At 47.0% G+C, this 14,593-nt stretch overlaps 1 protein-coding gene across 5 annotated transcripts in view; it reads right to left on the reverse strand.

Annotated features, from left to right (window-relative positions):
• scfd2 (sec1 family domain containing 2) overlaps positions 1 to 14,593 on the reverse strand; it is a 103,743-nt gene that overhangs the window by 40,781 nt on the left and 48,369 nt on the right. For all 5 annotated transcript variants that reach the window (XM_010872211.4, XM_010872209.4, XM_010872210.3 and 2 more), the window contains one exon: positions 10,034 to 10,343. In XM_010872211.4, coding sequence (XP_010870513.1) covers positions 10,034 to 10,343 — 310 coding nt within the window. The remainder of the gene's footprint in view (positions 1 to 10,033; positions 10,344 to 14,593) is intronic.

The raw sequence follows: 14,593 nt of genomic DNA on the forward strand, positions 1-14,593 counted from the left end.
AGGCAGTGTGTGTGTGTGTGTGTGAGAGAGAGACAGTGTGTTGAGACAGGCAGACAAAAGGAGAGGAGGGTGAGACAGCATGTTGAGACAGGCAGAGACAGAAGGAGAGGAGTGCGAGACAGTGTGTTCTTATCAGAGTCTCTGGACCCCCTTCCTCTGCGGACTGGAACAGTAACAGGAAGACCAGTCATCTCTCTGGAGGTACTGCTGTCTGGAGAAAAGCCCAACAGATGGAGGCAGCCACACCACCGACGCTGTTTGAAACATGTATTGTTGGGGGAGAGGTGCATGAATACACCCCCACCTGTTCACTATAACACTGATGAGTCGGACACAGAGTGTCAACCGCCCGTTTCTAAGGAACAGAACATGCGTATTTAACCAATTGGTAGAAACTCTCACACCAACGACTGACGAAGTACGACATACGCTGAGGACACAGCAGTGGTGGGTCAGATCTGATGATGAGACGGCCTGCAGGGAGGAAGCTACAGCCCCTGTGGAGCGGTGCCATGTAAACAAAGCTCCCTCTACGTGGAAACATCAAGGAGCTGACCGTGGACTTGAGGAGATGGAAGACAGAGACACATTGAAGTGGTCGCAGGAGAGACAGTCAAAAGCCTTAAGTTCCTTGATGTGCGCATCCGACCGTGTTGAAGAAGTTGCACCAGTGCCACGCCAACCTCAGGAGAGGAGTTTCAGGCCCTATCACAGCCCGGGACACAATCTGCTCCACTGGCAACTGGATCTCCACACGGTACCGCAGAAAGCCCAAAGATAAGCACGGACCTATGCTAGCCAAGCCACAGATCGGTGGTGCTGTTACCCTTCATCAGATGAAGACCTTTCAGGGGCTTCATAACCAGGACAGAAAATGAAAAAAAGTGTCCACCCAAGAGCACCAGACTGTTCAACTACTTGGCTGTCTGCCCTGACCTCTGATCTGGGATATTTCCACAGTCATACTCGACCTCATCACTGCACACTTACCATCAATCCCACAAACTCTCCATGGACACACACACCACCACAAACCACCTACACACCGCTTACATTCCGCCTACACACATAAACACACACAACGGCATGTACTCAAATCTTGTTTACTTCTGTGTTTTTTTGCTTATTTTTTTAAAAAATTTGTACTCCATCTGTACATCAGACACAACCACAACCAATGAAACAATGAACTTAAACATTTCCAGAGAGCAAATCCAGATTAGCGCATGTATCTGAAACTCTTAGGTGAGCATGCATTACATTGGACCAGTGGGTTTGAATGAGTCACAGGGTAACCGGTGGTAACAGCATGGACCCCTGTCCGGAGTTCAGGGGAGAGCCATGGGGAGGAGAGCCAAGGGGAGGAGAGCTAAGATAAGCCTATCTGCCACCACGACACTAACCAGACGGGAATGGACACCAAGCAGCATGTCAACGTGCAGGATCAAACAAAACACACAAGCCCGTCTATCTTTCCCCTCCTCTCCCCTGTCCTCCAGCTGAGCCTGGAGAGATACAGGGCTCTCCTCAGACACTCGAGACAGAGCTAGACAGGGAAAGGCGGCCACGAAGACGGAGGAATAGAAGGGATGATGAACAACAGGCTGAGAAGGAAGAGAAAATAGGAAAACAGTGGAGAACAGGGGAGTGAAAGTTGGTCTTTCTCTGCCCGGTGACTGGTCGGAGGAGGAGGGAGGCCATAGGGGGAGGAGAGAGGGTGGTAGGGGAGTAGAAGGGGGTGCAGGGGGGCGTTCCCACTGGCTCAGGGCTTGATTAACACCAGGCCTCCTGACAGGAAATGACCAGGCCAGCACCGAACAGAGAGGCGGGAGAGCTTCCATCTGGCATTGAGGCCATCGTGAAGGAAGCGCCACGCCCAGGAGGAGCACACAGAACCAATAGGACCACAATTACCAATCTAACATCTCCACACTGTACAGTGAGAATGACCCCCCCACCAAGGCCCTTCATTCCCGGTTACTTCATTTTGGCTGGAAAGCCAGCTCTGGGAAGAGTCTCAGCGGTTCCAAATTTCCTCCATTTCGCATTGAACGTTCCCACTGTGCTCCTGAGAACATTCAATGCTAAACCATTTTTTTTATAACCATACCCAGATCTATGCCTCAACACAATACAATGTTGTTATTTCTATGACATATTTCAGTTTTCTATTTGAAAAAAAATCTGTACAGATTTCTAAAAGTGTGTCTTCACTTTGAAATTTTGGGGGGTATTTTGAGTGGATACTGTAAATGTCAAAAAACAAGATTGAGTCAATTGTGAAGATTAAGTTAATAACACAACAACATGGGGAGAAAGTAAAGGGGTCTGAATACTTTAAAGAAGGCAGTGTGACTACAAGAGCTAGTCAATCACAGAGTTTTAGGTGGGAGGGGCGAGAGTTCAATGGCAGTGTTTCAAAACTCCTGCTTATGCTCTCCCATTCCTTCAAGGGTCAACTCCTAAGAGCGCCAGAGAGCCGTCCAGCACGGCACAATGCAGAGCACTGGAAACCGCTCACATGTAAAACGGTCAGGAAACGGCATCATCACTGCATCATCTGTACAGCTGACGCGCTGCCGGCATCATTATACACAGGCAGACAACTAATGGCCCTTTGTTGATACGCTACTTTAACTTCGATGGTGAATTCAATGGCATTAAAATGTGCCCAATGTCAGAAACTAAATAGTCAATGTTCCCTTCACTCTGCCTACTGAGTGCTCTACCATAACAACAGACCAACTTGCAAAAGTGGAAGTACATGAAAAATACACTCTTGATACACCCTCCAGTACATTTCACAGAACGTCCTGCACAAACTTAGTAAGAACTTGCCATTTTGCGTTCTCAGGTTTGAAGAAAGGATCCTTGACACATGCTCTAGAAACAACAAAAGTATGCATTTTAACAACGCATTAATACTGTAACAGTATGATTTGGCAAAATGTATACCGTAACAAAACACACATAAATTATTTGAAATTGAAAAAAAAGATTGAGAAAGAGAGAAAAAGCCATTAAAGAGAGCGAGCGACATTTTGGGGAGGAAAGCGGGTACAGAGTGACAGGTCATCCTTCACTGTGTCTGGAATCCCTAAAATAAACAGGCTCTTCCGCAGCAGCCAGATACAACCCAGATATACCATGAAACACACAGCACTCTGGGAATAGGAGTACAAGCTCAGACACTCCGTGTCTCTGTACAGTCAGACTCCTGCAGATGCATTAGTAGTTTTATATGACAGGATAACCCCTTCCATGTGGGTCAGAGATGACGGGTGAGAGGGAGAGAACAGCCAGAAAGAGTCAGGGGGAGAGATGGGGGGGGGGGGCCCGACAGGACCTCTCCGCTGACCCTTAGTTAAAGAGTGACAGGATGACCCTGGCCTGCCCTGATGCGTCTGCAGGGGTTAGGGGGCCACGGGCCGCAGTCACCACAAGGGTCCCTCTAGAGTTAGCGTGTGTGTGTTAGCGTGTGTGGGTGCGCGTGTCTGTGTGTGTTAGCGTGTGTGTGTCTCCGTGTGTGTGTGTTAGCGTGTGTGTCTCCGTGTGTGTGTGTGCGCGCGTGTTTTAGCGAGTGTGTGTGTCAGCGTATGTGTGTGTGTGTGTGTGGGGAGGAGTGTCCCATTCAGTTGTTGTAGGACAGCTCCCACTGGACATCAAACTGCTCTGACAAGCAGGCTTATATGACGTGCATTTCCTGTCATAAATGGAGAAAGAGGAGCTGGGTTTTGACACACCATGAAGCAGAGGGTGGTCTGGGGGTGGGCATAACACACTAGGGGGTTAGAAGTTAAAACTCAATGCTAATAGTAGACCTGTAAAAACTGTTTTAGAAGAGAACAAGCTGCGGGTATTACAAGAAAACTGGAACTCAGGACCTCCGATTCCCAAACAAACATGGCCGCCCTCCCTATGTTGTTTTTACCATAGCGCCGCTCAATAGCCATCTAGCACAGAGCAACACAGACACTAGAGGCTGAGGAGTGCATTCACACGTATCTATGTGACACAAACACACAATTACACATTAACCTCCTGGCTGGCAGTGTCCTGTAACAAAGATGAAATGTAATTCTGTTAATTAAGGCCTGGGGCTCCACGTCATCTGATTAATGCTATTGGCTTCTCTCATCACCTCTTAGCATGGTTAAGGGATCCATGTGTGAGTGTGTGTTCAGAACAGCTGATGACTTCATGTGTGGAAAGTCTTCCAATTAAAAATGTAGACTAATTTTTGTAATTTCCAGCAGTGAAACTGGGGAAATAATCTTAATGAAGCCTAATCATGACCCATGCAACGTAATGCTCCACTTCACTCTGTAACCAGCTCCCTGCTGCAGGGCCTGGGAGAGGAGAACAGAGGGGGAGAGAAGAGAGCTGGGGGGAGTAGGGGGGAGAGGGAGAGAGTGAGAGAATTTAACTGATATTATATTAACTTATTGTAAAGGAAAATTAAATTCTTAAGTATGCTTTGGCAATATGTAAGTTAGGTTGAGCCAGTAAAGCAATTTGAATGTGAAAGAGAGAGAAATACAGAGAAAGTTGTGGAAGCATTTATTTTAGTAATTAACCGTTACTTGTTAGTTGTCAAACTCTTTATGTATTTATATTTTTTATTTATAGTATTTGCCTGTTGCCACTCTCTCCACTGTTATCATTTATGTGTTTTGGTATTATCAGTTTATTAGTAGACTATTATTTATTATAGAATTTTCTGTGAAATGTGCATTTTATACACTGAAGCTTTGACAATATTTAGTGCTTCTCCTACAAATAAATTCGAATTTGAGAGAGAATGGGAAAAAAGGAAGAAAAACATGAGACAGAGGAAGAAGGGAGAAAAACGAAGAAAGAGAGAGGGAACAGGTGAGTGAAAGATGAAGAGAGAGAGAGCTAGAGTGAGAGAGCCATAATAAGTTGGAGTGAAAGAAAGAGGGAGAGAGAAATGGGGGAGGGAGAGGGCTAAAACATGGTGACCAAAGTGTGAGAGAACCTTTTATGTTCCAGGACTGATCCCATCCATGGAGAGAGCCGTGTTGCCGTGCCAACCTAAACACCAGCGTTGGGGAGGTCCGTCTGTCCCGTCACTCCCTGCTTCCCCTCACACATTTATGGACAGGATGAAAAACAAACCCAAGTATGTGTGTACGTGTCTGTGTGTTTGTGTGTGTTTGAGACCGGGCTTCTCAGAAGCCAACATAAAAAGTGTAGGTCCAGTAAAGTATATGTGCCTCCCACCACCAGCATGTCATCATCCTCTCCTTTATCCTCTTCCCTACAGGCTACAGCCTCATCATGGGACAGAGGCTGGATAGGGACTTAAACACTCTCAATGTCAACACACACTCTACTGTAACTCCAGCCCAGAATACAGAAACACTGATATTCATTAACTGATTATCAACAAACAAATCTACAAAACACACACACACAGAGAAAAGCAAGAACCCACTGGCTGAGTTAACTCCTGACAGAAAACCAAGGTTGATATGGACTGCTCGACTTGGACTGGAATAGGTGTGGCTACTCGTTTTGAAGGGCTACTCGTTTTGAAAGGTCACTCATTTGGCTGATCATAATTAGATACTGGAGCTCTACAATAATTCTGAGTTAATGCTCCAGGGCTATGAGAGGAACCAAAGATGGAGCATCAGGAAATGTGGCGTGCTGTTACTTGCCCAGGTTAAGCAGTAAGGATTTTCTGCAGGGTACAGTATGGGCCTAAAGGCGTGGGACTGTTCTGGAGTGATTAAGTGTTGTGGACGTGACATTTTCACATGAAACAACAATGAATAACTAACAAACCAAACATAAATAACATTTAATATTTTGGCCAATATCCCATTGGGGTAGTGTTTACTAAAATAAGTATTTTTTTGAGAAATTAAAGTAATTAAAAGCACTCCAAATGTTACATGAAACAGCCATGCTTTTTTAGGGAGCTGGTAACTAATTGCAAAAGCCTGGTAGTGATCAGACCCCTGACCAATTCTCTGATATTACTGAATTATAAACCAAAATATTCTAAGAGAATCATACCGTCAAAACATCCAGAATTCAGGAACGGAGGCTTATGAAGCATGTCACCACTTATCAGGAGAGGCATTTGTAAGAAGAAAAAAATGCTCTGGGACATGAAATCTTGAAGAACTTAACTTTAATGTGACTTAATAACAAATTAGTATTTGAAGTGTCAATACGAATTCAATTTAAAACTCAAACACTTGTTTAAATAGCGGAAAATACTGGACTTTTCCTGCTTGACATGACTGGCTGAGATAATGAAGGGGCTGGACATGCAGACATACTGAGTTCTGATTAGTCTGCCAAGTCACCAGCTTCTGTCATAACACCCGTACTGGTTAGGTAGAATTGTAACCCCGGGGTTTTTAAAAAGTGGACAACTGCGATGGCGTTGCTACAGCTGTGAACCACATCGCTGCCCTGAATTTAGCTGGTGTTATCAACAAATCTCAAGTTGTGAGATATCACTTTCTGGAGTACAATGATAACATGACTCAGAAGACGAATTGGCCTGCGATGAGAAAATCCCAGACTTGGAAACCGTTTGAAACATTCAGGCATTATGTAGGCATTTCGTTGCAGTGCCAATGGTGGAAAGAAAACGCTGGCTCGTCTTATATAAAACAACTGTCCACAGATTACATTTACAAGCACAACCATGGCAGTTATGATATCGACAATGAAAGACGCACAGATTCTTGGAGTATTGAACACTGAGTGTGAACGGTAGCGAGAAGACACAGCGCTGTAAACACCTATTGCATCCTTCAGATCCACAACCATTATGGATGTGACAAATAACAGCGCCAAAAAAGGAAACTGACCATGAAAGACAGAAACAAATGATAAATCATGCATAACCTTGATGAAAGCAGGCTTCGGGAACACATTTCCAAGTGGAATCTATGTAAGGGCCATGTCGTACTAGAAAGTCTGCTAAAGAACTTGATGGATGTTACATTGCCTGTCCCATTCACTTCCCTCACCCCTTAGACAGTGTAGTTTCTTTTACATCTTATCTTTATAAGTAACAGCTGCAAGAGGAATAACAATCTCTGTGAGGCCTTTCTAAAAGTCATGGAAAAAGTGCAGTTTGAGACATGGCCATCTACTCTATATTGGCCAGCATTCATGCAGTTCCCTACACTACGGTCAGGTCACTGGTCATATACAGTCTGCACTCTGAAAAACTGACATTAATGATAATTAGGAACATGGTTTCACTTGGAATCCTTTTTATACACCGGTTGACTGTAGCATAAACCCACTGTGAGGGACTCCTCTCAGTAGAGTAAGGTCCAAGCTTATCACAACATCAGCCAAATGGGAGGCCCCATCACAGTTGAAACCAGCCAACGAAGCCCAGAGCCCACTCTCTGAGGTTTCTAGGGGGAGTCGGTATATGTATGTGAACTAATCCTTTTTCTATTCACACACGACTATAATACACACATCCAGTACTTGTGTACGGTAGGACAAATATATTCACCTACTCAATGATTAATATTATACTCAAGAAAAGGAAAACACAAGAGTACTATAAACAAGAATCAGCTGTTGGTCTCAGAGGACTTCACTCAGCCTCTTCCCTTCCTTGGCCTCGAACCATTGCTCTCTCTCTCACTCACACTAAAACACCAAGCCACAACTGAAAATGGGAAATGATCGAAGTCAACACTAAAACTATTTACAAGCTACACACATCGCACACTGGCCATGTCTGAGACCGACAGAAAGCTGTTGAGCTCTAGGCGGAACCATTTTCTTGGGCAAACACCATTTCTCCCTTTAATTAAACCCATACTCGAGCCACACACACACACACACACACACACACACACACACACCTCTCCAATTAAATCCACACTGAGACGTTCTCTCATTCACGTTCTCCAGGTGCGTGCGTGAGCTCTGCAGTGTTTCGGCTCTCTCTTGGTTCTCCACCTAAAACACATCTGTTGCTCTCTAGAGTCCACTGTGAGTCCACTGTGAGTCCACTGTGAGTCCACTGTGAGTCCACTGTGAGTCCACTGTGAGTCCACTGTGAGTCCACTGTGAGGCTGACGATATGGACCACACCCTCTGCAAAACCCAGCACATTCATCACTAGAGATAGATGTCCCCAGGTATGTTGTCTCCTAAGAGAGGTGGTCAGTGTGGCGTCGTGCTCGTTTCCCGGAGGGGCGGCTGGGATCTTTAATACCTACCGTCCCTGTGGGGGGTTGTTTGGAGGGCGAGTTAGGGACGGAGATGCTTACCCTTCCTTTAACCTGCTGTTTGGCTATTTGTTCGGCACAATCCTTCTCCTGTTATTTCATCCGCTTGTTTATGTACGCAAGTGTGTGCGCGCCCCCGCAGTATGTGTGTGTGTGTGTGTGTGTGTGTGTGTTAAGCCCAGGCTGCTAACTGTAGCCAAGGGGAACAGAAAGCAGGGATTTGTAAAAACAGTGTTCTCATGGCGACTGGTTTCCACTCGGCGTCTGGTTTCCATTTGACTGTTTTAATTGGGGAGAATGTCACAATCAATGTTGTTCTCCGTAGCTCGGGCTGAGACGGCCCCTGGCCTCATATTACACACAACCCATTTCATCTGCAAGCATGAAAGCCGAGGCACACACACAAAGACCAGCACAACACACACACACACACACAGGTACGTGTGCCCATGCACAAAAAAATCTAAGCATGCACGAATGCAGTGGCACCGCGCACACACGCACACACACAGCTAAGAAAAAGTATAAAATGTCTTCGACACACCTGGTGTGTATTGACAGGGTCATTTCTTCTGAACTGTTTATAACAGAGAGTCAGGTTTTTAACATGAGCCACATCTCTGACTGTGCTCCTGCCAGAAGGCCCCTCCTTAGAGGAATGGAACAGGAGAAGAGTGATAAAGACGGAGAACGAGGGAGGAGGGGGGAGGGGGGAAAAGAGAAAACTACCTCACCATTTCAATGTATGTAATATGTGAGGGGGGGGGGGCACCAAATGTGGTAGTAACAAGCAGTAGATTATTTCTGGGTGTTTGCTAGCTAGACAAGAGTGGGCCAAACTAAAAGCAGCTCTAATTATGAGCTATGAGGCTGGGGAGGACTGCGTCTGAAGCTTCAAGGATACAGAAACTGACTGGGGGAGGCACAGTGTGGTCGGGAGGTACAGAGCTCATTCATCATCCCAGGAGTGGGCAGAGAGCCCTGCCGCCACGCCGAGACTCACAGGCCAGGACAGACTAGCTCCAGAGAGACTGGCCCCAGAGAGACCGGCCCCAGAGAGACCCGCCGCCACGCCGAGACTCACAGGCCAGGACAGACTGGCCCCAGAGAGACTGGCCCCAGAGAGACCGGCCCCAGAGAGACCCGCCGCCACGCCGAGACTCACAGGCCAGGACAGACCAGCTCCAGAGAGACCGGCCCCAGACATTAAGATTGGAACGTTGCCACAAAGTGGGCGTGGCCCATAAAACGTAATATCGTACACCTATGAAAGGACTACATAGGACAGGTCAAAGGGTGAGTGCACACACCCATGTATGGATGTAGGTCTGCACAGCATGCACAACAGACATCAGACATAACAGACACCCTTGTTCACCCTGATTCTGCAGCAGGTTCCTACAGACACCGCAGTGTTGGTGTAATTTGCTACCATGGGATCTTACAGGCTGTGTGTTTGTGTTTGTGCGCGCGCAAAGAGGGTATCAAGATGGTGTCTGAAGTGACTGACAGAATCCTCCTGGCAGCAGGGCAAATATAAACCCAAAGCTCCTTGCTAACTTTAGAGAAAGAGGAAGTTGTTTAAACTGAGGTTGTTCTAACATAAAAGGAACAGGTGAATAACTAAGGTTGTTCTAATATCCACTAGAGTTGCCATATTGCACCAGTTAAGTTTGAGGTTAAAGTAGTACTGCTCAGCACTGCTGGGGATGTGAAAGTGTTGTGGCGGTGTCGGTTAGTGTTGTGGTAGATTGATGGTTGCGTCATGGTTATAACTTTGTACTAACCGGTGAGTTTCTGCAGAAGGGGGCTGAGCTCTGCTTCTCTGGTGATGACCAGGGTCAGTGCACCAATCAGCTCCCTCTCCACCTTCTCCACCTCTTCCTCATCTTCATCGTCCGCAGGCTGGGCCTCTGCAGCCAGGGAATACAGGTAGACTAACAGCACCAGGAGCTCATCCGGTCCGCACTCGTCCTCCCCGGACCGAGACCCTAAACTGGACCCTGAGACGGGCTTCTGGTCCGCGGGGGCAGCAGCAGGCTTCATCAGGGGTAGCAGCTGCCTCAGAACCCCTGCAAAGTCAGAGTCTCCCAGGGCCTGCAACACACACAGCACAACACACACACACAGACAGAACCTGAGTAACACACAACCCATGAAATCACCACACACACTGACACAACCAGAGTAACATACAACCCATCTAATCAAAACACACACTGTGGAAAAACAACTACCACCGCTGTGGAAGAACGTGACAAACCCTAATGGAAATGAATGTATGGAGTCTGGGAGTTTGCTAACCTGTTTACTCAATGTCTAATCCAGTTCTGGGGACATTATTTCCCCATTGCTTTTCACCTTGTTTGCACTTCATTTTATTATGCTGCAAATGTGAATTGGAAACCGCTGACCTGTTCATTTGCATTCATGCAGGCTACATAGAGCTTGTTTCTGTACTGTTTAGGAGCAGTGACCTGATTCTGGGTGGTGTGGGGAGGGAATGGACTACCATGCTGGCTCCTCCGGTTCTGGCCCACATGACACCAGCCTGTCATTTAGCACAATACAGTCTAACACACAGATGGAGGTCACACCAGTGATGTGTCTAAACCCCGGCCCAGTGAAACGGTTTTGGTATTCCTCCATACACAAAGAAATAGTGGAAACTATAGAAATGTATTTATTCTTGTTCATTTTGGCGTCAGATGCCTCTGCGGATTGATTCCATTTTAATGAGCGAGCAGTGTTAGGAGCTCAGTGTTCCTCACACCAAGAAAAACAGGCTCTTTCTCTTTGCTCAAAGCACAGTACCCCTTGGGCCCGGCCCGGTCCGCTGAGGGGATCCGGTGTCTGACCCATCACAACCCTTCTCAGGGCCACGGAGAGGGAACCAAGCTCCATGCATACCACTGAACTGGCACCAGTTCTGAACTGCCTGGGAGGATTTGCATGAGTTCGCGATCAGATTCGTTTTCATGAAGTGAACCATAATCAGGTGGCAGCTGACACTACTCTAGCGGTACAACAGGTTAGAACCAAGGTGTACCCGTGCTTGGTATCAATCCAGAGCATCTAGTTTCATTTTAAAGTGCTTGTGATGTGTGGCTATGTTTCGGAGCGCTCCGGTTATGGACCTGCTAGCCCTCAGGCCCGGCCAACAGCAGCCTCTAGGGGGTATTGAAACACACAAACTGAATCACAGAACACATTCTACTCCTTAAACATTGCGAAATGAAATACCTCTGCAAGACGCACTCGAAAACATTTGCAGAACAATGTTCGGGCTCATTCCCTTGTGTTCTCCGCGTTGGGGAAAGAGAAGGAGAGAAGAACGGGGAGTTTCACAGAGGAACGAGTGGCGCAGACAACTCTGTCACCACTATCCACTCTGAGCAGAGGAACCGTGGATCTCCTGCTGCTCCGTCAGTCCACATGTCCAGGAGATCATTTGTACTATTCACTCCGGAGGGAGGAGAAGCCACAGGAGGTCAGAATGGCCTGGCCCAGTTTTAAGCATGTAGAGGGTGGAGAAAATGGCTTAGACCCGGGTTGTTTTTCTACTCGGCCCAAACAAAAAAAAAAACACTGAGCCCTCGTATTGAGACGTCTTCTTGTGACCTGAATCAGTGGAAGGTTTAAAGACGCTAACTGCGGGCATCTATCTGTCCTAATTTCCCTCCTTCCCCAAGCTGTTTCTGCATTCTGTACCTCCCACATCTGGCCCCCAGTGCTTCCTCTAGCTGTCATCATCAGACCTCACCTGTAATGGCAGTGTTCACCTCAATCACCCTGCACATGCACAACTTCTCTCAGCCTTCGGACTCCGGCTGTCATCATCAGACCTCACCTGTAATGGCAGTGTTCACCTCCATCACCCTGCACATGCACAACGTCTCTCAGCCTTCGGACTCTGGCTGGGCTTCCTGCTGCTTCTTCCTGAGCCCACTTTCACTATTACACTTTCTGTTTTTGGCTCCCTCTTGGCTCTCACTCTCTTTATCCTTTGTGTGTGTGTGTGTGTGTGTGTAAAACTCAGTCTTTCAGGAGACATATAAAAGCTGCTGTCAGCCTGGTTGCTGGGGCGCCAGGACAGGAAATGGAGGTCTTCGTATGGAGCTTTAAGATTGACTCCAGCCCTTTCTCCCACATAATGCTCCCCGCGATAATGCTCACGCGCTCCACTCACAACCCCACCACGGCCCACAATGCTTTGCAGTCAGTCACTGCACTATTGTTCAAATGGTACCACTCAACAGCAAAAGGACCTATTGCTATAGGTTACACAAAACAATCGCTGAGTGCACCATGGCGACGACTCTGGCAGACAATGACTGTATCATCCAAGGCCAAGCCAACGTACAACATTCTGTGGTCATACCAGAGAGACATCCCACAACAGAGACAGAGCTAGTCTTACACCCCAACCTCCAAGCCCGCTCTCTGACCAAGCCTGCCCCCGATAAACGTCCCCATGCTACAGACTATGGAAGCATGCTGCTAAATTCATGTAAAGCTTTAGGGCCGGTCGGTAAAAATGCAATTATTTCAGCGGCTGTAGTGAGGACCAGGCCCATACCATACTTATTGCGCTAATAACAGGAAGCTGTAGCCTTCGCGCTAGACACTAACGTTATTATTACACACCATTACAGGACCTACTGGTCCTGTAGCCAGGCACTAATGCTGTTATTACACACAATTACAGAACGACCACTGCAATACTCTGTCAAAACAATGCTAATATAAGAGCGTGCAATTACTGAAATCCTACAATTATTTGAAATTACTGCCTTAGCTATCTTGACATTCTATTTCCATTCAAAAAGAAAACTATTTAAGAATAGTTCTTTGTTCTATGGAAAAGAGATCAGGTTTTATAAAGGAGACGGATGATCTTAAAACATGATGACGAGAGACTGGAACAACATCAGCCCTAGATATTTGATTTAACCGCTTGGCAACCTGCACCTCTCCCTCCCTCTATCCCTCCCCCCTCTCCCCCCTCTCAGAGAGCAGTGGTCTGGTGCTGTCAGCCCAGTAAGTGATTGACAGATTATTGTTTGGCAGTTCCATCTATCCTGGGGTTCATAAAGCCTCCATCTCGCCCAATCGCAGGACTGCGGCCAAAGCCCACCCCCTGGCCTGCGCAGCGCGGAGCGGCTGGCCCCAACAGGAAACCAGCTCCAGATGCGGCCCCTGGAGGAAGGTGAGTGTTTCAGATGGAGCTGAGCTAACCAGAACCAGGCCAAGGCCCTGAACACTCACTGCTGCACAATGGACCCTTTTCTGGGGCTCAGGGCTGAGGGAGAGGGGCGGGGAGGTTTAGGGACAAGTCGGTGAGGATCAGAGCAGGACACTGGTGGACAGTGGTTTTTTATTGGCTGACGGAGTGCTTGTGGTGATGATGGCTCAGAGAACCAACCAGTACTGAGAGTTTGAAGCAGAAGGGCACACGCACGACAAGCACAGCAGTAACTCGTAGCAGACAGGCAGCTGGAAGAGTGAGGGAGACAGGCACCTCTCTGACAACACCAGGACATCCATCCTGAGGCGAAGAGAAGCAACAGCCATTAAGTACTCCGCAAGTTACGGCAAGCACGGGTTGCTTTTCATTGATTTGTTGGAGAACAAAATGGAAAAACATAATCAACTGCAGCCACACTCCGAAACGTGTCAGGGCTTTGAACACAAACAACAGAACAACTCAGACACACATTTGTTTGTCTATCCTGGCGAGGACCAGAAAACCACAAATCCATGTCCCCTATCCCCTAACACTAACGCTAACCTTTACCTAAACCTAACCTAAGTTAGTTTTTACACATAGATTTAACCTGTAATGCCTCAACTAACCACCAAAGTAACCCCACTTCTAACACAATTGTAAGTTTTACTGCCCGGAAAAAAACTTTTCTCTCTAGTTGGGACCAGTTAAGAAACCTAGATGGGACCTATTTGTCAGGCTTTACTATTTTTGTGGGGAATTCCCATTTGCATGTAGTGTTAGACCTGTATCCTGCATCGCGCGCACGCACGCATGCACGCACACAAGCGCGCGCACGCACACAATCAATGACAACCATGATGAATCCTGGCTTGATTCACCGGAATCTGCCTGTTTATTAGAAGAGGGACATTACTATAAAGTCCCGTCGGAAATGGAAAACTAAAGTTTATCTCTTGTTCTGTCTTTTAGGGGCCATTACTCGGTCCTTTGTGAGAGGTGTGGATATCCAACAGTGTTTATAGAGGACAGCGGAAATAAGACTTTAAACACGGTGACCACTCAGAATGTAGAGGAAATGAGGATGAACAGCTCCCACCTATACACTGCACCTCTGGGT

Source organism: Esox lucius, chromosome 8, assembly GCF_011004845.1.
Source record: "Esox lucius isolate fEsoLuc1 chromosome 8, fEsoLuc1.pri, whole genome shotgun sequence".
Taxonomy (NCBI): domain Eukaryota; kingdom Metazoa; phylum Chordata; class Actinopteri; order Esociformes; family Esocidae; genus Esox; species Esox lucius.